Source organism: Sesamum indicum, linkage group LG8, assembly GCF_026168435.1.
Source record: "Sesamum indicum cultivar Baizhima isolate 11 linkage group LG8, ASM2616843v1, whole genome shotgun sequence".
In the NCBI taxonomy this organism is placed as follows: domain Eukaryota; kingdom Viridiplantae; phylum Streptophyta; class Magnoliopsida; order Lamiales; family Pedaliaceae; genus Sesamum; species Sesamum indicum.
This window is the reverse complement of record NC_142664.1, coordinates 3551307-3578972: the sequence shown is the minus strand read 5'-3', so window position 1 is coordinate 3578972 and position 27666 is coordinate 3551307. Positions and strand designations below refer to the sequence as shown.

The 27666-nt window shown below is 32.8% G+C and overlaps 5 protein-coding genes across 6 annotated transcripts; 4 read left to right on the top strand and 1 right to left on the bottom strand.

The window, feature by feature from the left end:
- Positions 1–919: 919 nt before the first annotated feature.
- On the top strand, positions 920–4594 carry LOC105167737 (uncharacterized). 2 transcript variants are annotated; one of them, XM_011087558.3, is made up of 4 exons: positions 920–1813; positions 1932–2297; positions 3629–3855; positions 4024–4594. In XM_011087558.3, the coding sequence occupies exons 1-4, from the start codon at positions 940–942 to the stop codon at positions 4282–4284; spliced, it is 1728 nt and encodes a 575-aa protein (XP_011085860.2). In that variant the 5' UTR covers positions 920–939; the 3' UTR covers positions 4285–4594. The 2 variants fall into 2 exon arrangements, with proteins under 2 accessions (XP_011085860.2, XP_088739231.1); XM_088883105.1 differs by having other exon boundaries at positions 4028–4147.
- A 157-nt stretch (positions 4595–4751) lies between these two features.
- On the top strand, positions 4752–5692 carry LOC105167654 (E3 ubiquitin-protein ligase MPSR1). Its single transcript, XM_088883106.1, has one exon. The coding sequence runs from the start codon at positions 4906–4908 to the stop codon at positions 5503–5505; it is 600 nt and encodes a 199-aa protein (XP_088739232.1). The 5' UTR covers positions 4752–4905; the 3' UTR covers positions 5506–5692.
- Positions 5693–11526: 5834 nt separating this feature from the next.
- LOC105167653 (uncharacterized protein At5g19025) lies at positions 11527–12897 on the bottom strand. Its single transcript, XM_011087451.3, has 2 exons — positions 12549–12897; positions 11527–12430 (listed from the first exon to the last, which is right to left on the bottom strand). The coding sequence occupies exon 2, from the start codon at positions 12391–12393 to the stop codon at positions 11713–11715; it is 681 nt and encodes a 226-aa protein (XP_011085753.1). The 5' UTR covers positions 12394–12430; positions 12549–12897; the 3' UTR covers positions 11527–11712.
- A 5668-nt stretch (positions 12898–18565) lies between these two features.
- On the top strand, positions 18566–21841 carry LOC105167652 (cyclic dof factor 2). Its single transcript, XM_011087449.3, has 2 exons — positions 18566–19130; positions 20247–21841. The coding sequence occupies exons 1-2, from the start codon at positions 18918–18920 to the stop codon at positions 21525–21527; spliced, it is 1494 nt and encodes a 497-aa protein (XP_011085751.1). The 5' UTR covers positions 18566–18917; the 3' UTR covers positions 21528–21841.
- Positions 21842–25302: 3461 nt separating this feature from the next.
- On the top strand, positions 25303–26108 carry LOC148787110 (uncharacterized). Its single transcript, XM_088884163.1, has 3 exons — positions 25303–25480; positions 25588–25658; positions 25731–26108. Exons 1-3 carry the CDS (start codon positions 25414–25416, stop codon positions 25860–25862), a joined length of 270 nt encoding a protein of 89 aa, XP_088740289.1. The 5' UTR covers positions 25303–25413; the 3' UTR covers positions 25863–26108.
- The last annotated feature ends 1558 nt before the right edge of the window (positions 26109–27666 follow it).

Here is a 27666-nt window from a genome sequence, read left to right as displayed (position 1 = left end):
TTATGATTGTTTGTGAATTATTGGTATCGAAAAAATTATACTTCTTTTAGTGATAATAATTATCATCATAATTTATTTTACATTTAATTATATACTGCGAAAATCCAAATCTCATCTCAACCAAACCCATTTGCAACTGAGCGTTTGGTTTTTATTTTCAAATTTTACATTATTTTAGCAATTTATTTGACCTTTTCGTGGAATTAAACAACTTTTATTCCATTTTTCAATTAATGTCTAATAAATCGTCATAATTCATAGATTGCAGATCTGATTATCTATTATTTTAATAAAGTAATTTTACGTCTAAATAATTTTGTAATTACTATTACTGCGTTTTAGCCATTATTTTCAAGGTCCCTTTTTTTAATAAAAAAAATTCAGTTCATGTTTAATTCAGTTCAGAATAATTAATTCGAATTCTTTTTCTTTCTTTTTTTTTTAATTTATTGCATGTCAGAGAAACATTAGTAATCAAAGTGGTTAGGTGTAGAAACCATTGACTTCTCAAATTGATCCTTTTTGTTTTTTCGTACTGTTTGCATAATTATTGACACTCCATTGCTTTACATTGTTTGAGCTCTTATGTCAGCCTCGATACGTCACATAATTGGTCACTTTTATTGAATTTATACACTAAATACACGAGTATTGCACTTGTCATATTATTGGTTCAGATTTGGCCGATAGGAATCCGAGCTAGAATTTCTAGCATGTCAAGCTTGTTACACTTTTTCGTTAATTAATTCAAATTTGACCACACCGGATGTATTAGAACTTCTTTTGGTTCAGTATTACACTAAGAAGAGGATAACCAACACTTCATTAAAATATGAAGAAGTAAATTACTAGGAAAGTAGTTGTAATGAGACCAATAGACTGAACTAGTTATAATACATACCTAGAAAGTCATGAAGGTGTGTATTATTAGTTCTTACAATGGCTTTGCTAGCTTCCTGTTGGTTGCTGGTGGAATCTTTCATCATCCCACATGGATTTCTCAAGTGGTTTTACCTCAGTTTCTATATCAATCCAATTTTGCTCTTGTTTTCCCAGATTTTTCTTTGGTTCTTGAAGTTTCATCACTGGCTTTTGTTCATTTTATACCACCTTTTTCCCTTCAGAATCCTTAACAGAGTAGCCATAATTTTGTTGTCTTTGACTAGACCAACTCCAGCTGATGTCTTCTACGATGCCATGGACCAAGAAATCCCAGTACAAGAATGTGAAATTGTGCTTGTTTCTTTAAGCACCTGGAATTCGACATGTTCATGGTATCAGGTTAGTGAAACTAGACTTCAACCGGGAGCTATCGAGATGGGAAACGACTTCCAAGTTTGTCGGGATTTTGACACGTACGGGGCCTCAGAAGAGACGGACCACAGTAGGTGTACTAAAAGTTCATGGTTGGATGAGTACTTGTCGTCGGATCACTACATTAGTAGCCTACTCTCCAACTATGGTCTCGTTACATCGTCTACTGAGATACTGCTTGATCGTGACAATAGTACTGTTTCATCTCGCTGCAGTTTCAAGGATCAATCTGATGATTTTGACCTCCACGGTTCTGACAAAGATTCGATGAATAGTTGTCATCGAGACATAAGCATCAATCAAGAGTACTTCATGGATTCACTTGATCAAGATTCCGATGTTGTTAGGCCTTCTCAAGATTCGGCAGATTTGTTTGCTCAACAACAGTTGATGATCAGCAGAAGTGTAATACAACACCCCACAGATCCATTACACAAGAAGTACACAGAAAGACTCAGATTCTTTAATGTTCTCTACCAAGAAAGACTACATGGACTGAGTGAGTAAGCTAGCCATGATCATGCAACTACTAGCTATAATCAAGACAAAATCTTGAAACAAATATATTCTTATACAATGATCTTGTCTGATTTGCTCGTTGTACACATGTCGCACAGATGCAATCCTGAACGAGCAAACAACGAGCCTGCGACAAGACCTGTCGATGCAATACATCTCATGGAGCAGAATGGCAAGAAAGAGGGTTTTGAGGAGTTTAGAATGTGATTTCGAGTTGATTAATGTGGCTCAATCTTGCCTAACCTGGGATGCTCTTTATCATCAACATCAAAAGGTTGAGGCTCTTACGTTATTCTCTGACAAAAACAGATTATTTCATCATAGTATTTTAGGACAATTTCAAGATCTACAAATCCTGCTGGAGAGGTTTGTGGAGGTGCACAACTCTGAAAGGCAAAGGTATTCCAATTACACACATCAAAGACTTCATTTCCAGAGTCTACTCCGAGTTCCTGATGTCACAGGTATGATTGAATTTAGCCTAATCCACAAATATTAAACATAAAAATCAATATATAATTTAAAAGCGGATCAAATAATTAACCTCAGTAAAGTGAAGGATAAATATTATAATAAATTGTTGGTTAAAAAATGACGTAAATTATTTGAAATAAATAAAACTTTACATAGTTATAAATATATTTTTTTTATATTAGTACAAATATTATACGGTGAAAAAAAAATTAAAACTTCCATTCCATTTATTTTACTGATCAAATAGCATATAAATAATAGATACTGCTTCATAGACTTAATTATACACCAGTTGGTAATTAAAAATTCAGTGCTTATATATATGTCCCCTTAATTTTCTTGACTTGGCAACCGGTCCACAACTGAAATATGGCACGCGAAAGGATTTAATTTATTTAATAAATATGTATCTCTAATTTATTCGTGTTCATATTCAACAATCACGCATGCTGACTAAGATTTTATTATTACGTAATTATTTTGTACACATGACGTGATGTATATATTAAATTAAAAAATTAAATATTACATGAATATTCAAAGACTGATCGATGGAAGTATAATTATATAATCAAGATGATGGATCTTCGAAATATTTAAGAATTAATTATATTTAAATTCTTTTTTAAAAATATAAAATTATATTGTCCAAAAAAATGGAAATCACACTTGTAACCCCTTCGAATACTTTTTGATTATAACTGTACCCATTTGCAAAGATTTGGATAGAAAATATATATTAACATCAACAAAAAATTTACTAATCTTTCAAATTTACATGTTCAATATTCCTTATAATTTATTAATAAAGATACTGTAGTAATTTTTTTATATATATTAATTTCAAATTATTGTCATAGGATAAGAAGTAGCCATTGATGATTAAAAAAATTAGCAATGTTATTAATAATACATATAGAATGTTGAATTATGCGTAAATTAGAAATATATATAGGGTGAATAACAATTTACCTTCTTGTGATATTGGAAAGAGCAAATTACACCTTTATGAAAAATAAATAGCAATTTATCCCTTTATTTTAAAAAAATAAAGCAATATTGCTATTTTATTTTTCACAATGGGGCTGTTTGTCTATTTTTCATAACACAGATAGGTAAATTGCAATTTACCCTATATATATTGTTGAGGTCGATATTTTCGGTCAAAAAAACTCTGGCAGAAGGTGTATAGTTGTAAACGAAAAATTCTCGAACAAGTACAAGTATAACTTGAATTTTTTTTTTGGCAAAATGTGTAATTTCACTTTTCGTTGGGGATCTAATTAGTATAATAAACTGTAATTTAAATGACTATTTTTAGGATCGATGGAGGAAGGAGGGAATAATTACAGCACGGGAGGAGAATTCATGAGGGCAACTGAAGTATTGAAGGCCATTGAGAAATGCATACAAGCATTCTGGTCATATATCAAAACAGACAACACCAAATCAGTGTGGAAATATCGGGGAATTTGGCGGAGTCCTCCCCCCGTCCAAGACTCTCAGGACCTGCAGCTCCTGTACACCGTAACCAAAGCACTGCACAAGGTACTTCAATGCAAAAATTGTATTTTACGTTCCACAAGTTATCCTCTTAATTTGCGATGATGATCCCATTGTTGTTTAACTCACCTCGTTGCACGTTATAACTCTACAAAAATTGGATGGATTTTTTCTTACCATTTGTATGTTTTTTGTTCATATTTTTGTGGAAAGAAAGGGGTAATGGTGAAAGATGTGCAAGGCAAGAAAAGGTGTTGGCTAAGGAGAAAAGTGAAAGCAGTGGAGTCAGAAGCTGAGCAGAGAAATGTTATGTTTGCGATGATTGAGTTGAAGTTGGTTGGGATGCTGCTCAGTATGTCTCTCATTTCTAGTCCTCAACTGAAGTGGTGTCAGCACAAACTCAACAACTTAGTATTTGGACAAGGAAAAGTTTCGAGGGGTACTATGATCGAATGTTTGTTTCCCTCTTCTTGATTCTGTTTGTAAATGGACACCTGACTTCATATTGCATCTTCTTTTCAATTAATATATACACGCTACGTATAAAAATTACGGTATTTATTTTATTTAAAAAAAATATTTGATGCATATATGACATAAATATATGTCAAAATAGAAGATGCATTAGTATTTTCCTCCTAACTCAATTTTTTCACCAGGTCAATTTAAGGTTATATCTATACTATAAGATTACAAGTTGATATACTTTTTTTTTTTTTCTTTTGATAATAAATTAATAGCTGTTTCTTTCTGCTTGAAATTAACACGTGTTGTGTACGCTGAGGCTACACGTCTTTTCTCTTTCCCATGAAATGACCCAATGTCCAGAACCCTCCCTCTCTACAAATTCTTTCCCGGATTTGGACAAAAGCAAAGAAAGAGGGTCGTTGTTGTAATGAAATCAAATCCCTTCCCAAAACATTAAACAAGTCGACCGCCACCTTCCAGAATCTTCCACCGCCCACCCCCTCCCTCCCTCCCTCATATATAAAATCCCTCCTCCCTCTTTCATCCCTTCACTTCTATTCATTAAATACTAAGTTCGGAAAGCGTTTTTTATTTTGGGAGAAGGTAAAGATCAAGGAGAAGAAATTGATGGCTTCATCAGGAAGCGAATTGGCGCCGCCATCACTGGAGGAGCTGAGCACTAGAGGCGCCACCGCCTTCCTCCTCCCATGGATCATCGGCATGGCGGCCGCCACCAACTCCACCGCCCGCGACGTCGTGGTGTTCGTGCACCAACCCACCCGATCGATTACGCTGATGGAAGGCTCCCTCGAAATGGAATCCCTCCTCCGCGAAGTGGCATCCAAGGAAGGCCCCTTACCCGCCTCCAAAGCTTCAATCGAGTCTCTGCCGCGTGTCCAAGTATCGGACCCGGGTTTGGAGTGCCCCATTTGCTTAGCGGAGTACGGGGAGGTAGAAGTCAAAGAAATGCCGTGCCGACATAGGTTTCATCCGGGTTGTATCGAGAAGTGGTTGGGGATCCACGGGTCGTGCCCGGTGTGCCGGTACAGTATGCCGGCGGATGAGAAGAAGGAAAAGGAAAGTGATGAGAGAGACGGAGGGGGGTGGAGAATTCATGTGTTCTTTGCCCGGGGAAGAAGGGCTCCGGGTACGGGTGTGGAGTCGGGTTCGGGAAGTGGATTCGATGACCCGGCCAGTGATGATGGCAATGATGAGTTGGCAGCTTAGGAAATGCAGATAGATGATAGTTAAATGAAAATTTTCCCTTTTCTTCTATTTTTTCCCTCCTTAAGAAAAAGTACGTGTGTAAATGTTAGTGAATAGTGATTGGTTTGTTAATTTTTATTTTATTTATTTTTTTTTAGTGAATAGTGATTGGTTTCTTTTTCCTAAATTCAAATTTGATTTATTGGTATTTGATTCTTATGTAAAATTTCAAATAAAATTGTATTATAAATATTCTTTTAAAAAAATAGTAAGGCTTAGTTTATCCACAAGATTGTGTAATTAATAATAAGGATATTGCACTTTCCTCCTTTTTAAAGTTTGGTGTAAACACATATAGATTTTATATTTTATCTATCTCTACAAATAGTAGAAGTAACTCCAAATAATTTCTCATTAGCTCATTTTTTCTCCTATTATATAAGCAATTCGAATTGAAAACAAATCGTCATACTAGTTGGCTACCCTACATTAGAGGTGACAGGCGAGTCGAGTCGGCTTGCGAAGCTCGATTTGAGCTCGCGAAGCTTCTAACCAGTGTCGCAAATTGCTCATACCTAATAAGATGGGTTTGAGATCGATTGGTAATTGACTTTAGATCAAGTGGGAGATTATTAAGATAGATGACCAAAAAGCCAATTAGATTAACCTAAATGTACTCTATTCTAACAATTAATCAACAATGTGTAATATTATTTTAAGTGAATAAAATGAGTGTTCGCTTATTTGACATTTATTTTGTTGTGCTCATTCTGTATGTTTGCATCTGCTTGAACATCACAACGAAATCCACAGACCAATTGGCAATCATGCAGTTGGGTCTCGCATTGGATGGCGGTTATTAAACCAATTGCCAAAAGGTTGGATTTGAAACTAACCAAGTCGAGGACTTCGAGATTAGTCATCGAGAGTCCTATAGAGACTTGCACCAAGAATCGCATCCAATTATGAATACCGTGTTTCATCGGTGGCAGACGTTGAACGTTTATGCGATCTTAGTGTGTTGATAAACTAGGTGCTGAATCAACTAAACTGACTTGCGGGATAGTCATATGGAAGCCTTATGCCTTGGTCAATATGACTCGAATCACCGGCTCTGATTGTATGCGAGTAGTTCTCAAACTTGAAGAATCGCGGTAGTCACATGTATACGATGATTGTATTTTGGATGTGTGCGAGAGGTGATTGTGTCGTAGACATAATCATCATAAGTCTCGTCCAGTGCAGTCGAAGTATGTAGCAAGGACAGTGAGTTCCAAGAAAAGGATCCGTCTCCTATCAGTATTTGATAGAGGTATCTCCTATGCACTTGGAGACACGCTCAACACGCTCATGTCTTATGAACCTATGGGCACAGTGGTTGAACAAGTAGGAAAAGAAGTTCCTATGTCGATCAATTAAGCGTAGCATGGTCTCAAGTATTAAAGCGTAGATGCCTAGTTTAGGATGGATACCGATACCAAATTCTATGTCCTAAACTAAGATCGAGAGACGGTAGATAGAAGGACCGTACCGGTATGGACTCGAGAGCCCTAAATTTTCATACGGACATTTACCTAGTCTCTAGCGCCATGTACTGTTAGTAGACGGCCACCAAGGTGACAGATTTTCTTGATTAAAAGTTAATCAAGAATTATTAATTAAGTTAGATTTGATTAATAATAGTGTTGGACACTAGCCTATATCTAATTGAAAGGTGAACCTAAAGGAGTCACACACAAATCACCAAGAAAGAACAAGAAATTAATTTGGAATTAATTTTGCAAGTAATTAGATTACTTGCAAATAAAAGATCCATTAGATGGAATACCCAAGGATAAATTAATGGGATTAATTTATGTTGGGTTGTCCTTATTCTTTAATAAGTTGGACCTTATTAATTAATAAAGGCAATGTGTACTTATATAATTAATTGGATTAAATACATATTGGACTCAATTGAATGGATATTTATTGAAAGTCTTAGGGCATTGTATTTTTAGTCATAAAATCGGCCAACACACCAATTGAGCATTGAAAAATTCTATGGAAGGAAATTATAGCAAATTGCGATTTTGGAAAGTGCAATTTTATCATCTTCTTGATTTAGAATTAAGAAGGGTTACCTTGTAGATGGATAAATATACCAAGACATATTTATGTACATCCATACAAGGCATATGTGTGTATATATATTATTGAAAATAATATTATTACACAATAACACAACACAAAAATAATTCCTTTCCCTAGTCTCTCTCTCTCAGTTGCCTCTCTCTCCAACTTCTTGGAGTTCTTTTCTCTTGTTTTCTTCTAGCAAAGAAAGCATTGGGATTCTAGTACCGGTGAGGTGTGGATGAATTAGAGGGTTTCTGTGTTGGAACCTCGCGTGAACATTTAAAGTAGGCGGATCCCGACAAAGGTAAATTTTTGTTCCTTTGATCCTTTTTGGTTTCTTTATGCAATTTTATCTCAGCCTCTTTTATGTTATTATTTATTGTTAATTCTACATCGAACACCTGGGAACTCCAAGGGTACACCCCTTGGATTCGTTTATTTCATGCTTTAATTTTAATTATTATATACATTTTATGCTACCACATCTGCTTGCGTGTTCTCGGCCCGTATCTCACGATCCTTCAAATAGTCTTCTGGCTCATGAACAAGATAGATAAGCGCCCACCAATAGGCGGATAAAATCCATCAACAAGGAAGATAGGCCCACAGGCTTACCTGTTATTTTACTGAACTGGCAAGCCCAAGAAATAAGCTCATTTCAGTCGGACACGTCACCATACAACTAGAAGGACACATGATATAGCTTGCCTACACATTCGTTCACGTCACCTTAAAATATCTTCAGGTGGTTCCAAGTAAATCGGTCACAAACGAATTGAAAAATCTACAAATAACTAATTCTCGAAATTATAGATAAATTTGGCAGGATTTAGTCCAGCTCACGTATCTCAGCCAGTTCTTATCCAAATCACCCATGATTTGTTGCGTATGACATCCAACTCAAATAGCTTCCTAATGGCATGCGGAACTGAGTATTTGACTCCGTATCCAACACTGTACAAGCCTATAAATAGAGCCCTATGTAGATTTTAGGTAAATCAAACATCATCACACTTATTCTCAAACTATCACTTTCTTACACTACTCTCTCGGTTCTTAGGTTATTTTAAGCTTATAATTTGCATTCCACACAAATATATATACCTTATCACCATTTTATACTATTATTCTCACTTCATTCAAATTATTCCTACTATTTCTTCTTTAGTTCATACTAACTTAAGTATTGGAGTGTGCTAATCTCTGTTTTACATAACTAGTCCTCTGATAATTTTAAGATTTTTATGAAGATCTTTCGACCCTTGTGGTGTGGTCAAATCTCTTATACGCATAAATAACTATTATAAAAAATATTGTTAAGATAAATTTTAAGCAATAATTTTGAAATAATTATAAAAATATATTAAATAATAATAAAACATGCGTAACGTTGTTCATGATTATAATACATCTATTATAAGAATAATGTATTATTAATTGGTTTGAATGCCGACTTTATCCCGTGATGTGAACTCGCACTCTGAACTTTTGAAAATAAATTAAGTGCGATTTTCTAATCCTTTTGCCCTGTGATGAAAAGTCGCACTTATATTTTTAACGTCCAAGTCTAAGATTTTATTTTCTAAAATATCAAATTTCATTTTAAAAGGGTTAAATACATTTTTTACACGTATGCCACCTTCATCAATCACCTCCTCTCTGTGTGACAATCTTTTAAATTAAATAAAAATTAATAAAAATATCCTTGATTATTAATAATATTATATATTTATTTGATACCAGTAGTAAAATATATCGATTAATTTGATTTTAAATTTTATCCATTACGATGTCAATAAATTACTATTGGACTAATAGATAGATCTATAAACTTGTGTTTGTGCGTTATACATATTAGATATAATTTTAATAACAAAAACAAATTATAAGTGATTGTCGAGCCTATCATTTTGGGCCAAAATGCCAAAATGAAGTCATTTGAGAGTAGATAAAGTAATTATTTTTTTCAAATAGTAACTCTATTTAATCCCTTAACCTAACTCCAGTTCCAAGTTTCCAACACATTAGGCTTTTCAATTGATGGGCATTACTTAGATACATACCATTTTAATAGCTAGTAATCAGACTCGTACCTAATATTTTTACATTCGATCTAGACTCAAACATATACCTATTGAAATAATTTTTTGGGGGATGGATAGAGTTTATACACTGAAATACTCGTGAGTATAAATATGGATATGAATAAATTTTTAATACGTGTAAATATGTATTTTTTTACATTAATTTAAAATTATTGAATTTATAAACTTGTGCGAAATCAATACGACTATTAATCCATACAAATTTAAAATAATTATTTTTGTACTTAATTAATTTATACTAATCTAGTATTAATTTATAAACTTCATAATTTCATAATTTTTTAAGGCGTAGGCATCAAAGTGAATATATTAAGAACAACACGATAATCGCTCGATTCATGGTTCACATAAAATAGTACATCGCGAAACATTTATTAATATTAGTCCTCTATGTCACAGACATAACTTTTGACACTCCATACTTGCTACAATCTTAAACTTTTCACTTCTACAGTCCTAATGACTTGAGCACTTAAAGCATCAGACAGTTATAATGCGTGTGGGATTGTTGTACACTTGTCTTTTTTCAAAAGTAGGATATGTAGACCGATGATACTTTGTGTATCCAACTGTTACTAAACTGATAGAATTTCCAGACAAGATTAAGATGCATGGTATAAACATCAACATCCAATGATCGGTGACAGTTTGCTTGAGCAATGTGCAGTGAACCACACTAGAAGAACTAAATTTCAGCATTTTCAAGCATTTCAAAGGAAGATGGACATACGACTCTCAAACCTCGACATCAGTACTTGGACCCCAGTTCATGCACAGATGAACAACACGATACTTACACAAATAGAGTGTATCGTGTGGTTATGAACGCTCGAGCAAACTCAAAAACTTTAGCAGAAAGTTTGTTTCACCGTTTGAGGAAGATGAAGAAAGAAAATGTTCTCCGAGTATGAAAATGAAACATCATCACTTGGCTGCTCAGGATCCTATAGCAACGCGAACAAGTGCAGAACAAACAACTTTATGGGTGAGAGTCAAACCTCGTGAAACAAGTTCTGGGCTATTGTCAACTAAATCAACATTTTCTGAACGAGCTTTCAGATTCGAAACTACAAATATGCAGGCTGAAACTTGCTAGGATATTAATGAGGTACGATATTTATCCACTGGCTAAGACGTCATAGAAATGGAAAGGAAGAGAAGATGTAACACAAAAGAGGAGACCCCAAAAAGAAAGAATACCATTTTTCGTCTGCAAGAAATTGGTAAGCTGATGGAAGTGATGTATCTCTGTGTTAGAGGTCTAACAGTTCCGGTGAGCCTATAATTTGTAAAGTATGATTCAAGAAAGCTAGCTGGATGAGTATTAGTCAGGAAGAATCGTCCAAGCATTTTTCTACAGGGGTTTATGAAGTGGGCCGTTGTCCAGTCCTCATGAAACGAAGCAACTGTAGCAGTCAAATGGCCAAAAGAATAACTAAATATAATATAGCATACTAAAAATTACCCTGGTTTAGATCTTGATGGGTGAATATCAGAAATACAATCCATGCAAGCTTAAAATGCATATAGAAGAAGTCCGCAAATGAATCCACACCACTAGATTTTTCAATGAAGTAAAATGTTTTCACTCTGAATATAAGAATCTTAGATTAATGTGATACAACAAAGCTTAAAAATCAGATATCAACATCCAGATCATGGTTTCAATGAAACTGAACGTGTGATAGAAAACAAAGCAAAATGGATCATCTTTTGAATTTAAAATTATCCAGATGGAAAGCAAAGGAGGACCACAAACAGATCAAGCACTTTTTCAGGAGTTAAAGAGCATGAAATTGATTTTAAAATAATGAAAAGCTAATGAGAAAAGGAACACCATATTCTTCAAATAACCAGTGTATGTATGTCGTTCGGATAACTTATTCCAATGAGCTTATTCGAATCTACAATGAACCTTAACATGGAAAGGGATCTGCTCATCACTATGGCTAATTCAGTATATCATATAAGCTTATAGAGAGAAGAAAAAGCAAGATCATATAGGCTACTACTTCTTAACCTTTCGGGATTTTCTTGGCCCCGGAACCTCCAATCTGCCAACAGAGCAACCACACCTTGCACGGAACACCAGAACAGCCCTGCCATTAGGTGGCGCCATCTTCTTCAGCTCTGCCTCGAGTTCCCTATGGTGATCACGAGGCAATTCAAAAAGCCCCTTCTTCAATGCACTCTTGGCTTGGAAATTCGAGTTCTTGACACAATCCTCTGTCTCCAATTGTATATCGAATTCAGCAGCCTTACCGAGCCCACGGCAGCCCGTTTTCCCACATCTCCTGTCTGTACATACAATGATCGCCACTAGGGCCATTACTGCAAAAAAAATGCTAAGTCCTAAGCATCCAAACACCATCGGGGCACGAACAATTTCCTCAATCACCACGTCTACAACTTCTCCAGTAAGTTCAATAGCCTTATGAGCTAAAATCTTGGCGTAAGGATATAGCAAGAACCCACAGGCACCAATCACAGCAATCAAGATTATCACATCGATGATAGCAGAACGAGACTGATCACAAGCCGGAACGTTCAAGTGATTGGGGGAAGTGGAAGCCCTTCTATTCTTGAACTGATTGATTTGCCTTAGCTTCAAACAAGGGTCACCAGAATTCACAGATTTGGCCATCTCTATGTGCTGGTCAACCGGAATAGAGCATTGGAAACAGAACATTTGGACAGGAATTGCACCAAGAAACCAAAGATTGAATCTTTAACAACAACCCATCAATCCAAATCAAATTTAAAATCAGACCCACAATTCTACAACAAATTCCCAGATCAACCAACTTCAAGAATCAGAAAAAAAGGATTTGATTTTGAGTGCACCTTAAGATCAGCAACTGTCGGCGGCCACTAGAAAAATCCCACTTTTCTTCACACACAACTCAAACAAAGTCACCACAATTAACAACCAAAATCTAAACAAAAGAGGCATGAAAATGGAGGAACAACGCCATGAACAAAAGGATGTCTTGGCCGGCTCATGAAAGGGGATGTTTGAGAAGCAGAGAGAGTTATGAAGTCATATTAGTAGTCATTGCACAAGTCCGCTTTAATATCGCTGTGATTTATCAGTAACTTATCATTTCCAGAGATGTATGGTTCTTAGTAATACGGGAGAGGGTCATACACATTACACTCTGAACAGAAACTCTCCGTTCCGTTGGTGTTGGGCGGTTCTTGTATGGGCCACATGGGCTCGGACACTGATCCCATAGTAGAATGATTTCTGAATCATTTATGGTGAGTTTTGACATTACATGTGTTTTGGGCCTACATTTGGTCAACTTTCTTAAGATTATCTTTTGGTGAAAAAGGAAATAGAATTACTTTACCTTTTGTGATGATGGTTCTCAAAAAATGACACCTTTGAGCAAGAATCATTTGCTTGTGACATAAAAAGTTTAAATTGTTATGAAGAAAAGTAATACAAACAATGAAATTAAAATTTCCTACTTAAAAAAAAAAGGACAATCTTATCTCCTTTTATGAGGTTATGTTTCAGTATTCACGTTCAGCCATAAATATATTAAATAATTGAACAATCAACAGCTAATAACAATACAGGTTAAATATATTTTTCTTTATATAACGTAGGTCCTATATACTTTTAGTCTCATTATTTGTAATATATCGAAAATAGCCCATAATTTTAAAAAGTCTCGTTAGAGTCCTTATGTCAACTTCCATTGTCTTTATACACATAGCTTGTACATAACTTTTTTCAATTAATTTTTCTAACGGAAGTTGACAGAACCACTAAAAAAAACTGTTGGTAAGTTATGAAAATATTTTCAAAAAATACATAAACAACAAGACTGAAAATATATTAAATCTAAATTATGATTTGAAAGATATAATTTTTTTTAACAATACTTGTGACGTGGCTATATATAATTTTAAATTAGGCTTACGAACACAACAAAACTTATAAAAACTATAAAGAGGAAAGATATTTGTGGAATCCCAATTTGTCCCACTACTATAGTTATTAATTTTCCCCATTGAGAAAAAAGTCACAAACTTGAAATATCTCAACTTTATTTATTATTGCACATTCATTTTTCATTGAATTTAGTCCCTTAAAAAGAGTTTGGATGTTAGCTGATTGTCAAAGTAAAGACAAGTGCTAGTCACCCTTCCCATTGAAAAATATTCAACAGTGTGACTTTGCTGAGGAGAAGTGGTTGGGAGAAATTGACTCCAAATCTTGGCGTTTATTCATTTTTTTCCCAAGAGTTTGAGTGAATTCCAAGAAAATCAAATACATACTTAGATAGGGAATTTGTGGTCCTTTATTTATTGAGTGTCTATGTCTTTGATCATGCCAATCCACCTACATTCCATATGTGTATAATTTAAAATTTTAATATTAATCGTTGTAGCACGCTGTTTATACGCGTATAGAATATATAATCTTTCACATTTCAAAATATAAAAAAATAAAAAAAAATTATTAATTATGTAAAATTTGAAAGTTAAATAAGTTATTTTATCATGAAGGGTATTTTTTATTTCATAAAAAATTGATTCTCGACGGTGTGTTTAACCGCCGTTTATAAATGTGGAAGAACTTTCCTTTTTATATTAGTATATATATTTAATTCATTTAAATATGTGAAGGAGAATAAAAATAAAATAAAGAATGGAACAAAATGAATAACTTTTTTAAGTATTTTTGTTATTTTTAAAATTAAGTTAATAAAATTTTATTGGCAAAAAAAATAAAGAGATGGCTATTTTTTTTTTTCTGAAAATGTAAGAAAAAAAGGTATGTTTAAGGGTGTTTTAGTGTATATACATTTTGATAATGATGGGTGGTTAATTACTCTAACTCCTCAATATATAATAAATAATAGCAGTCGAGGCACACTCAATACATATAGATTTAGAAAATGACAAGCAATATACATGTATTTGATTGTCATAATGTGTTGCTATAAAAAAAAAAGATTATTAAGTAAAATATTTATTATTATAATAGGTAAAGAAATAATGATATATAGATATTTAAAGCAAAAAAATTAATTTTTTAGAAATTAGATGCTGGTAATCATTATCTTTTAATTAAAATTATATTTAGGCCTATGGAACATATTTGAAGAAAGAAGAATAAAAATGCTTTTGTATATTTACTAAATGGATGCAATAATAGTTTATTTAAACCTATCACTCGAATAAAACATATGGTCTTTCCTTGAAGTATTACTCAAATTGTAAAAGAGTAAAAAATATTTTATTACTTGAGTTTTGGTGTTATTTATCAAATTGATATATAAGTCTTTATAAATAATTTAATTGATACTCGAGTTTTTTCATAAATATCAAATTGATACATGAGTTTTTACAAATGCTTAAACTGATACTTGAATTTCTCCATAATTATCGAATAGATACATATATCTATTTTAAAATATTTTGTAAAAACAAATATATCCTTTAATTTAAACATAGCTTCTCTCCTTTTTTGTTATTTGAATCAAAATTAGTCCTAATTATTTATTTATTTATCATGGTACATTCTATGACTGAATAAATAACATCATTTAATTATAATAATAGAAATATTGTAAATAGTATTATATAAAATATTTGGATTAAATGCAATTTTGGTCCTCTAACTATAACCAAATTCCGTTTTAGTCCTTTAACTTGTTAGGGTTTGGATTTGGTCCTCTATGTATTTTAATTACTCAATTTGGGGACTTTTTTCGCCGGAAAAGTATCCAGTTTGCCGATCAATCCATTTTCGCCCTAGTTTCACCGCCACCTTCTTTCTAAAAATCTGCCACTGTCACTCAAATTGCCGAGAGCCACATATACCGTTCGACTCCCAAGCTCAAGACGAACAAAATCCCTCAATCAATTTTAGGTTTCGATCACCATAAAAACTGGGCTTTCACCTTCACCGCCGCAGCCTCTTCGCGTCAATTCGCCGCGGTCTGTACGAACGGCAGTCGCGGACCACCACAGTTCGACTCGCCTCTTCCTTACGAGTATAATAAGACAAGTTCCAGCATTTTCATCAACATGGTACGGAGATCCAAGGATTTGAAGTTCATGGCCACCGTCCAAACGATTCTTAATCGCGAACTACCACCCCTCTTTTTCCACCATCTTCTTTCTAAAAATTTGCCACCGTCACTCAAAATTGCCGAGAGCCACATATACCGTTCGACTCCCAAGCTCAAAACGAACAAAACCCCTCAATCAATTTAAGGTTTTGATCACCACAAACACTGGGGTTTCACCTTCACCGTTGTAGCCTCTTCACATTGACTCGTCGTGGTCCGTACGAATGGCGGTCGCGGACCATCACAATTCGACTTGCCTCTTCCTTGCGAGTCTAATGAGATAAGTCCCAACCATTTTCATCAACGTGGTGCGGAATTCAAGGATTTGAACTTTACAGTCACCTTCCGCGCGGATTGGATATTTTTCCTGCTTAAAAAGTCTCAAAATTGAGCAATTAAAATACCTAGAGGACCAAACCCAAACCCTACCAAGTTAAAGGATTAAAATGGAATTTGGCTATAATTAGAGGACCAAAATTACATTTAATCCTAAATATTTTATCCTTTACCGACACAAAAAATTAAAAATACACTTGATGGGAGCCGCTAATAAATAAAAGTCTACAAGTTTAAAACTAAAAAATATAAAATAAATGTTAATTTTAATTACTTTAAAGTTACAATATCTAGAAAAAAATAGTAGAATAATATAATTTTATTGTTATAAAAAATGCACAATAATAAATAATTAGATTGAGAAGTGTAAAAATTCATAATTTAAAACAATAAATAAAAATAAAGTCATCTTAATAAGGTGGATAGTTATTAAAAAAATTTAACGGTGTTAACTTATAACAACAAATTACATTTATAGACATTACACATCAGCTTCAAAAAATGAGTCAACATAATATGTTATGACATACATCGCAATTACAAAAAAATATCTAAATCACTCAAATAATATTGTGATGGACGGCATGAGAAGCAAGAATTTTTTAGAACTGCTACCACTATACATTGTAACTTTTTTCCAAATAATAATAATAAGGGTGAATAGCAATTTACACCCCGTGATATTAAAAATGAGCACATTACCCCTCTATATTTTTTAAAATGAATCAATTTATCGTCTTATACAAGGAGGTAAATTGCTTCATTTAAAAATCATAGGGGGGTAAATTGGTGTATTTTAAAAAGTACAATAAGGTAAACCGCTATTTGTTTTTTCATAAGAGAGCAATTTGCTCATTTGTAATATCATAATGGGGTTGCTTGCAATTTTTCAACAATAATAATAATAATTCTACAATTTTCTAAATTTATTTGGGTATTTGTTGCATAATCAGTAAACTGGTGCAAGAAGAAAATACTCATTTTCAAGTATTTTTGTATTATTGAACAGAGGACATTTTGATCCTAATAGCAAAATGGCAAAGGTCTTTTTTATGTTTTAAAGATTATTATGCAATTTGAATAATAGTTTATGAACGGTGACCAATTCTTTTTTAATTTTGTTTAACTTGAATGATTATTTTCAAGCACATCCAGAAACACGATTTCAAGTCACATCATTAGTATGTGGTTGAAATCGCTACACTGCGCTGGTGGCCCAAACAAGGAATCAATTCCTAATCCCTCTTGAGTAGAATACAAGCTGTGGCGCATACACGTAAAATCATGAAATTTTAATCTTAAATATTAAAAGAAAACATACTTGGTAGCATGTGGCCCAATCAGATCCCACTTTTTTATTTTAAATTCTACTGTCTTTTTTTTAAATTTTATTTAACGGATGCACATTATGTGTACAAATGTTATCTTATTTATTTTATTTAAAATAAAATTTTATACATATAAACGTGTATATATTTGATACCGCGGACATCCATTTTTCAAGCAACAAAAAAAATGTATGGACCAATTGAATTAAGAGTTCAAGCCTAATTAAAGTAAAACCAATGGACCAAAATGCACAAAGTTCAAAGAGTTAAAGGACACATGTACACACTTGATAGTAAAATCGAGCTAATTCATGCCAAATTTTAGTTCGTTGATAGCCCAATCAACTTTAATTGACATGTAATTAATTTCTCTAAATAGACTACTTTCTGGATGATGAGGTGGGCCCTAGTCCTGTTCATGTCGAGCACAGATGACCTAACATACAAATGGACTAATGCTATTTTGTGAAAATAGGCTTTCTATTGACTCTAGATATATTCAAATTATGCTCAATCGCATCTCCATTCCTCTCATGCGGCTCATCTAATAGAAGTTTAGGTAGGTCAAATAAGGTAACTTTACCTTCGACTCTTCACACAAATATTTTGCTTGTTTTCAGCTCAATTAAGCATATTACTTTGCTAAACCTTTCGTTTCGATACAAATTTAAATTTTTTTCACACAACCTATCGCTTAGCGTATTGTTTCAGAAAAATTTCAAAGTATTCTAACTTAAATCTTCATCAAAGTTCTTACTTGCTTAAATATCGAATTATTAATTCATATGTTGCAAGTTTGTCTCTCAAAATTCTTAGAATTCTCATTTAATTCTTTTATATTGTATGGTGTTATTAAATTTTAATAAATATAAATATTAAAGAAAATAAAAATATATAATAGAATTCAAAATAGAAAATTCTTTACCACACTTTTTTTTTTTTCAGTAAAGAAAAGAAAAGGTCAAAATTGGAAAGACTGAAAAGCTTGGGGACTTTTAGAAAAAGGTAGGGAGGGTTGTGAGTGTGAGTCAGATAAAGTTGAGTAAGTCCACTTTTGAGCATCAATAAAAAGAGACACCACAAACCAACTTGTGGCTCAAAATCCATTTCACTCGCTGACGTGGCATTTAAACCTTAAACTCTCCATTCCTCCAACGTTGTCCCCAACCACATCACCACCACCACCATCATTCCCCTCCCTCCCTCCCTCTTCACACACACAGAACCCCGTAAAGGTAAAGCCATTCCCCAACCCACCCCGCCCCGGCCCGCCCCCCACAATAAGAGAAAAGAACACTCAGTTATTCACTTGGTGAGTGTACGTGTCAGATCTCCTAATTAATTATTTCCCCCAGCTCGCCGGGGGGGCCTTTGTTGTTTTCTTTCTTGATTCGTGTTCATATGTAGAGAGAGAGAGAGAGAGAGAGAGAGAGGCGGAGAACAGAGAGAAAAAAATAATGTTTGAAGTGAAGGATCCCAAGATAAAGCTTTTTGGTAAAACCATTGAGCTGCCGGAGACTTGTGCAGCGGCGGTGGAAATTGGTGAAGCAGCTCAGTCTTGTGATGCTGCAGGAGAGGATAGCTCAAACCAAGACCCCTCCTGTTCATCTGATTCTATGATTGATAATAGCAATTTGAATGGAGATGCAGAGGACCACGAATCACACAAGGTATGGATTGGAAATAATTTTTTATTTCCAAGTATTTGAAAGCCGACCCTTCTGTGTTAATTATAATGGGTCGATCTTGGTTTTGTTGCTTTTCAAGATTTTGTGTGCTTTGGGTTTGTGCTGCGGCGTGATATGTCGATTAGGGTTGTGCAATATTAAAATGAAAGCTTCGTTTTTGAGTTACTGCAGATTAATTCTGGCATTTCTCATTTGGGACTAAAGACTTGTTTTTGTGGGAGTTGGTATTCTTTCCTCTTGTATGGGAATTGTTTGGTATGTTGAATTGGATCTCTGTAGGTTCTGTTAAAGTTGGACTTCATTTCTGTCCGCCGTATCGAATTTAGTTTCAGGAATCATCTGATTGAGCAATCAAGTTGCTAGAAGAAAATGGGGGGTCTTTGTGATCATGCTTGTGTTGTTGCACGACCTCGTTAAGTCACTGGAAAAGGGATTTTTGATCTTATGCGTTGCAGTAGGTTCTTGATTTCATTTCGGAATATATCATGGTTTCTTCTGCAATAACCAGTTAGTTCACTGGAATAGACATCAGGCATAGAGCTGGATTTTTCTCGAAGTTCGATTTTTAGGACAAACTTATGTGAAGAGAAACGAAGATGGTTTGATGAGCATAGCTTGCAGTTAGCAGAAAAAGTTGAGGTGCATGCCTTCATTTGTTTGTTCACCTCTCCTTTTTTTCTTTTCCTGTTTGTGGGACATAGAAGATGTTCTGGAGTGGAGTTCAGGATCTTTATTTGGAGTTGTAGCTCAACTTCAGAAAATGTTTTCCATGCAATCTGTTGTAGTTTGGAATTGGTTAAAATTGTTCTCCTTTGTGCCTACTTGGTAGTTTTGTCCATGTTAATTTCTGTTGAGGAGTCTAGAGTTAATGCTATTGTGTTATCGCATGTTCGTTCTGTTACTTATCATATAGTAATTTTGATTGTGAACTTATATGTTAACTTTCAGAGTGGTTTTTACTGTTTTAGTTGTTTGTGTTGCTTTGTATTTATAGTTCTTGTTGATAAATCTACGAAAGGCGATACAAAATTTTTGTAATGTGATAGATTGTAGCTTTGAACTCCTGGTTTTAACTTTCTCATACACTATTGACTGCAGTGTCAATCAGTACCCAAACAAAACGATGGAAAAGAGGAAGATGTAGCCCACCCTTCGACATCAAATGAATTAAAAGAAGACGCGACTCCAGCAGCAGATGAGGATTCAAAGGCACTGTCTGCTGATAGTGATGCTAGAGCAGTGCAAACCTCAAAGACTGAGGATGACCAGATCGAGACGGGTAACTCACAGGAGAAAACCCTTAAGAAGCCAGACAAGATACTTCCATGTCCTCGCTGCAATAGCATGGAAACAAAGTTTTGTTATTTTAACAATTACAACGTCAACCAGCCCAGACATTTCTGCAAAAAATGCCAGAGGTACTGGACGGCTGGTGGGACCATGAGGAATGTTCCTGTAGGTGCCGGTCGGCGCAAGAACAAGAGTTCTGCTTCTCAATTCTGCCATCTAACCGTTCCAGAATCTCTTCAAAGTGCACGAGTTGATCTACCGAATGGAGTTCACCACCCTGTTCTGAACCCAAACGGCACCATCCTTGCCTTTAGTTCAGATGCACCTCTATGTGAATCAATGGTGTCTGTTTTGGATATTGCTGATAAAACACTTAGAGATGGAGCAAGAAATGGGTTCCAGAAACCTGCAGAGAACGGAGATGATCAGTCAAGTGGATCCTCCACCACTGCGAGTTCAAAGGACAAGGTAGGTCAAATCGGGTTGCCAGAACTAATACCAAATCATCACCCGTTTCCTCCACAGGTACCCTGTTTCCCAGGAGCCCCATGGCCTTACCCATGGCCTTCTGTTCAGTGGAGCTCTCTGGTATCTGCACCTGCTTTCGGGCCCGCTAGCTTTCCTCTGCCGTTCTACTCCACAGCACCACCTTACTGGGGTTGTGCTGTTCCCGGTGCTTGGAATGTTCCTTGGGTCATACCACCAGCACCAACTTCTTCACAGAGCCACAGTTCTCCAAGTTCCAGCCCCAATTCCCCGACTCTGGGGAAGCATTCAAGAGACGACAACATCTTGAAGCCGGCCAACTCAGAGGAAGAGACGAGAAAAGAAAGCAACTCTGAGAAGTGTCTGTGGGTTCCAAAAACATTGAGAATCGATGACCCTGGAGAAGCTGCCAAGAGTTCCATATGGGCAACATTAGGTATAAAGAACGACAGAGTTGATCCTGTTGGTGGAGGTGGGCTTTTCAAGGCCTTTGGCAGCCAATCGAAGGGCGACTGTAAGGCTCAGGCCCCAGAAACGTCCACGGTATTACAAGCCAATCCAGCAGCATTGTCCCGGTCATTGAGCTTCCATGAGAGCTCGTAATTCCTTCTGCTTCTAATGCTACGGACCAAAGTGGTCGGTTTTCAGGGTATGTTACCTTAATTTCTTGTCAAGATGTGATTAGTGGAAATAGCAACTATAAAATAGGTGGTCTTTGGTAGGACATAGATGGTTTTTTTGGCTTCTTTAGTTCTTGTACATAAAACATTATGAAAATTCTGAGAGGTGGAAGAGAGTGAGATTTCTGTTTGTATATCCCAAGTCCACATGCAGCAAAATAAGTTGGGAGTAGACTTTCTCTGTATCATTATTTCCGCTTATTTTGGACATCTGAATATTAGATTGTGATTATACCATTTCTGCTGCCAACCTCAATTCTCAAATTGTACATCCCGTTTTGACAAACCATAACATGAGAAAGTGCTAAACGTTGATGTTCTTTGCAGACTCCTAGAATCCAGTACTTGTGTCCTGGGGTTTGGCTGTAATTTCTTAAATGTGTTCTCGGGTATGAATCAAACATGAGTCAAGATCGGATATTTTGATATATTCAAATTTATTTTATTATTTTGGTTCTAATCAAATCGAGTTCGATCCAATATAAAAAGCTTATTGAATTTTTTATTCAAGTTTGATTTGTTAAACTTGTTGGATCAAATTTAAAGGAACTTACCCCGCTCGATCTCATTCAAACATTTAGTCATTCGATTTATTTTCTATTCCTAAGATTCATTGATCATAATATTCATACAAAGTATTTGATAAATATTTTCACAAAAATATCTTATAAGTTCTAAAATAAATAAGGACTTATAAACTCTCTAAAAAAGAAAGAAAATAATATGTACGGGCTTATAAAAATTCTTAAATAAATTTAGCTAAACACCCTCTAAATTAGCACCGAATAAAAATTAAAAAAATAAAATTAAGCCACCAAAACCAAAAAAAAAAAAAAAAAACCTCTGAGCCAAAATTATTCTTTAATATCCCACATTAATTTGAATTATATTAACTTTGAAGAGAAAATACTGTCATCAATTCTTCTAAAAATTGAAGTCTCGTCCCATTCACCAAGACAAAAAATTTTGAACTCAGCTGGCGTACAGAGTACGGAGCATAGTATTCATCTTTCTTCAGCTGCGATTTCATTGGTTCAATATGTTTTGCTTTTTCTTGAAAAAGACATAATTTAATCATCCATTCAGCTGTGAAGTTTTATTACTCTATTAAGGTCCACGTTCCTGACATGCTCCCCATATGCAATACAACACAAGCATTTTAAAATTTATTAATCAAAGTTTATTAAATTTGTTAATATCTGAATAAAAATTTATATTTATTTATAATTAATTTATTACTAAGTTATTACAAGATCAAATAAATCGTTTACGATTAATAATTATTGTATAACGTTAATATATGTGAAGAGGTATATCTTTAAAATTATTTAGTCAGAAAAAATAATTTAACTTATAATAAGTTAATAATAAATCAATTGGCCAGGGTAAATATTAATTTTCATTCATCTTTTGTTAATTTCAACATTTTCAGTGAATTTTGACTAATGAAAAGACTTATGTTACAGGGAATTAAACTTCAGGATTATTAGATATAGCTTTTCAAGCTAAAGAGGGTCTACGTGCAAGTACACAAAACTTCAAGGGCGGCGATATAATTACCCCTTATATTTACACTCTATGGTTTATGGTGTATTTATACAAATCATTCTTGTCTTTTGAAAAATTATATATACATCCATTAGAGACGTCAACATCATTTACATAAACATCACCACTTTTTGGAACTTACGCACAAATTTTAAGAACGTCGAAAACATTACATGAATTATCTTTAATTTTTTATTATCAAATATAATTTCTATAATTATACAAAAATATGACTGATTTATATAATTAGATTATAAGTTAGGAAGTCTAAATATAATTACCCTTATAAGTAATTGATTAACATATGCTCTTAATATTTTAAAGCTAAAATATTTGTCAATCATTTAATTATTGGATATATATTTTAATCAAAATAAAATAGTGGAAACTTTAATTATTTAATTTAGGGAAAAAGTATTATTTTAGTTCGCTAAGTATGCCTAATTTTAATTTTAGTTTGATAACTATGTTCATTTTTGTTTAGGTCCAGTAACTTACGAAATTTCTTACTTTTAGTCCTTTGTCATATTTTCGGACAATTTTACCCCTATGCAACTTTTGAAAGGAAGTTTTAGACTATATGCACTCATAGGGGTAAAATTATCCGAAAATTTGTCTGAGGACTAAAAGTAAGCAATTTCGTAAGTTATTAGACCTAAACAAAAATAAACATAATTATTAAACTAATATTAAAATTAAATATATTTAACGAACTAAAATAATAATTTTTCCTTAATTTGGTACGGAAGAGGAGTTTGCGGTGGACTTAATTGGTACAGATCCAAGGACACGTGAAAGCTGAAAAAGAATAATATTATTACTACCAATCTGGCATTCACGTGCACTCCCACCTATGCTACCTCAACATATGCACACTACTAGCCGACCTGTTCTATGCCTATATAATAAATATTTTTTAAAAAATATATTATAAATAAAAATAAATTACATAAATCAACATATTATATTTTATAAAAATTAAATAATTTTAAAATAAAAGTTAACTTAAGATATTATCATCACAACCAAAAAATTTGGTGTTGCGGTCACAAATCTGCCTTTGTGAGTGAAAAATATTATTTTTTATATATTAATTGTCATGGTATGCCAACCCTGTGTATGTATTATAAATAATTTTTCACGTTTTAAAATTTATGAATAAAACAATATATATAAGCCAACATATCATATTTTAAAAAAAAAATAAACATATGATATTATTGACGTAACAAGAAAATTGATGTAATTGTGTTAAAATGGCATACACCCACTTTTGTTAAAAAAAAAAACAAAATCGTAATTATAATTAATTTTTAAAATCATCTAGTTAGGGTAGTAGTTTCAACAATAGCCGTTTGTAAGTGTATGGAATTTTTTTTTTATATGTTATGGTTATATTATATGCATAATTATGGTATTATTTATAATTTTCAATAAAAAAAACATATGTTTTCTATTTTGTATAGATTTTGATGTGAAAATGAGAATATGTTTGCATTAATTAATAAGATTGTGTTTTATATTGAACTGCGATATCAAATCAATATATATATATATATATATTTTCAATGAGAATATATATAAATAAATATATTTTCACTATATTATTATTTCAAAAATCGAAAACAAAAATAAACACTATACCTGGGGAAAATAGTAAATTTGAAATAGATAAAGATTGGATGGACAAAAAAATGAAAATTTGAAATGGGATAGTTAATTGCCAATGAGATTAATCGATAGCGTCGAGGCTTTACAATCAAAAGGTTGTGTATTAAGTTCTACAAATATCAGTGTATATTAATTTCTATAATAGTTTCTTGTTTCTTTATCTAAACGTATTAATTTATTTAAATTTAAATATACTGAATGATATAATGAATTAATTTATGAAAATCACACTAAAACTAATTTTATTTTTTTCTTTTTAATAAAAAAAAAACCCTAAAATCCCCAAGATCCAAGAATTGCTCCTCCATTGACCCCAACATAGAGCAACGGATTAAATATTTACATCTTCCAGAGCAAAAGTGAAAAACCAAAAGCGTATGATACGCCCAAATATGGGCAGCTCCGTAATTGTTTTTGATAATTAATCAAAAAGGTGTTCTTCAATGTGTATAAATATATACGTACAAGAATCCGTCTCTATCTCTTCACTCACATTTATAGCTTATAGCTCACAGTTTTTGGTCTCTATTCCTCACACATATATCATCAACCTTACCTGAGAGACAACTCAACATTTACCAAAACCAAACATGGGGAGTTGTTGTTTAATCAGTAGGCTTCTTCTCTTCACTTTTCTTCTGCTCCTTCTCTCTAATGGTGAAATTTCTCTCTCTCTCTCTCTCTCTATATATATATATATATATGTATATATATTATTGTGTCAAAATCTGATTAATTTTGACTTTAATTGTTTGGGAGAACAGGATTCGGAAGGAAAATGTTGGATATTTCTGAGCATGAAGAAGAACATGCAGCAGTCGGTGTTTCTTCTGAGGTAAGTAATTAATTTTCACTTGGTAATTCTTACTTTATGGGTTAAATTAAATTGGAATTCTTATATTCAAAGGGAAATGGAAGAGAAGCAATGGAGTTGGATTACATAGACGCAGGGCCAAACACCAACGTAAGATCTGGTTATCCCTTTCCGACGCCGTCTCCGACGCCATTTCCTCCGACTCCGTCTCCACCGCCTCAATAATTGAAATTAGGGTTTTCATAATTTCAATCCGTGGATAGGAGATGGTTTTCTCATTTTAATCATCTTTCTGGTGAAATTGATATTTGGTGTAACTGCCAGATTTTGGCACTGCAGTACTGAGTTTTAATGTGTAGATATATGAAATTGAAGTGGAAAAATGAAGGAAATGATTGTGGGTGTGATGATGATTGCATCAGCTGTCTCTGAAAGAGAAATTTGAATAAACTTGATTAATTTCATCCTGCACCACATTTTCATTTATGTTTATTATTTTACTAATTTTGTTTTAATGTGCAGGTGATAAGTTGTGTGATGGTTGGTCAAATAATTATATTTCTTTGGTCCACTTGCAAGTTTTAAGAAAATACTTTTCAATTTCTAACTTCAAAAAAATATTTTTAAGGTGTTTAGAACGACAACTTCTGCTTCTAAAACTGTTAAAAAAAATGCTTTTAGATCAAAAGCTAGAAGCACCCTAGCTACTTTGGATTTTTTTGTAAATAAATTTAACTTCAATTTTTACGATTTTATCCTCATTATAATAACCTTAAGTCGATTTTATTATTTTTTATTTATTTTAAAATTTTTATATTTAAAGTTGATATTGAAATTTTTAGATAATTCAAATAATTTAACAGTAATAAAATTTATATTTTCATATATTAAATATCTTATAATATTTATATTTTATTTGCTGTGTTGTCTGATTATATTATTCATTTATTATAAAAAAATTATAAATTAAATGACTATGATTAATCAATAAAATAATTTTTTTCGTTCATGCAAAGTTTAATTATTGTGTATGAATCAATAATTATATTACTTGGTGGAAGTATTATTAAATTAATATTTTATTTTTTTCTATTAATATTTCAGAAAAATTAAATATGATATATAATGAGCAAAATAAAATTTATTATTTTCTTATAAAAAAATAATTATTATTGACAAACAACAAATGCAAATATAATAAAAAATAATATATTTTTAACATATGGGGACAAAATAGTTTTTAATCAATTAAGTTTAGTTTAGAAATGATTATTTTCAAATACTATCCAATTTAGTTTTTATCTGCTTTTTGATTTTTTTAGGGTAAAATATATTTTGGCCCCCTAAACTATTCATCATGTAATTATTTACCCCCCCTAAAATAACAAATGTACTCTTGCTTGGACAAGAATGCCCCTCATGCCTTGAAAAATTATATTATTTTCAATATATTTTAGTATTTTGCACATTAACACATCACTAAATTATTATTTATTACTTATTTTTAATAAGTGAAGAATTTATATTAAAATTGTAGAGTATATATATATAGTAGATACACAATAAATATAATATGACCAACAACTCATATATGCTTCTTAAAAAAAATTGACAAATATATATATGCTTAACCAAAAGTTAAAAATTTCTAGAAAAAAATAAATAAATATATTTTATCATATTCTTTAAAGAAAATATGTTAAAAAAACAGATATTTAACTATTCATTTTTATCTAATTGAATTAATAGCTAATAACTTAATTTTATCACCAAATTAATAAAATCTTTTCATGAATTTTTTTGTGTATTTATTAGTTAACTTTGAATCTGTAAAGAAAATAAATTTCAAACTATTTAACTCACCAATTATGTTTTACTTTATTATAAATAAAAAATTATTTTCCTAATTAAGAATTTTTTATTTAAACTTAAAATGCAAAATTATATATATATGAAAAAAAAAAGAAACTCTTTGAACTAAATATATATATATAATATTCTAAAAATTTAAATTGTGGGGGGTAAGTGT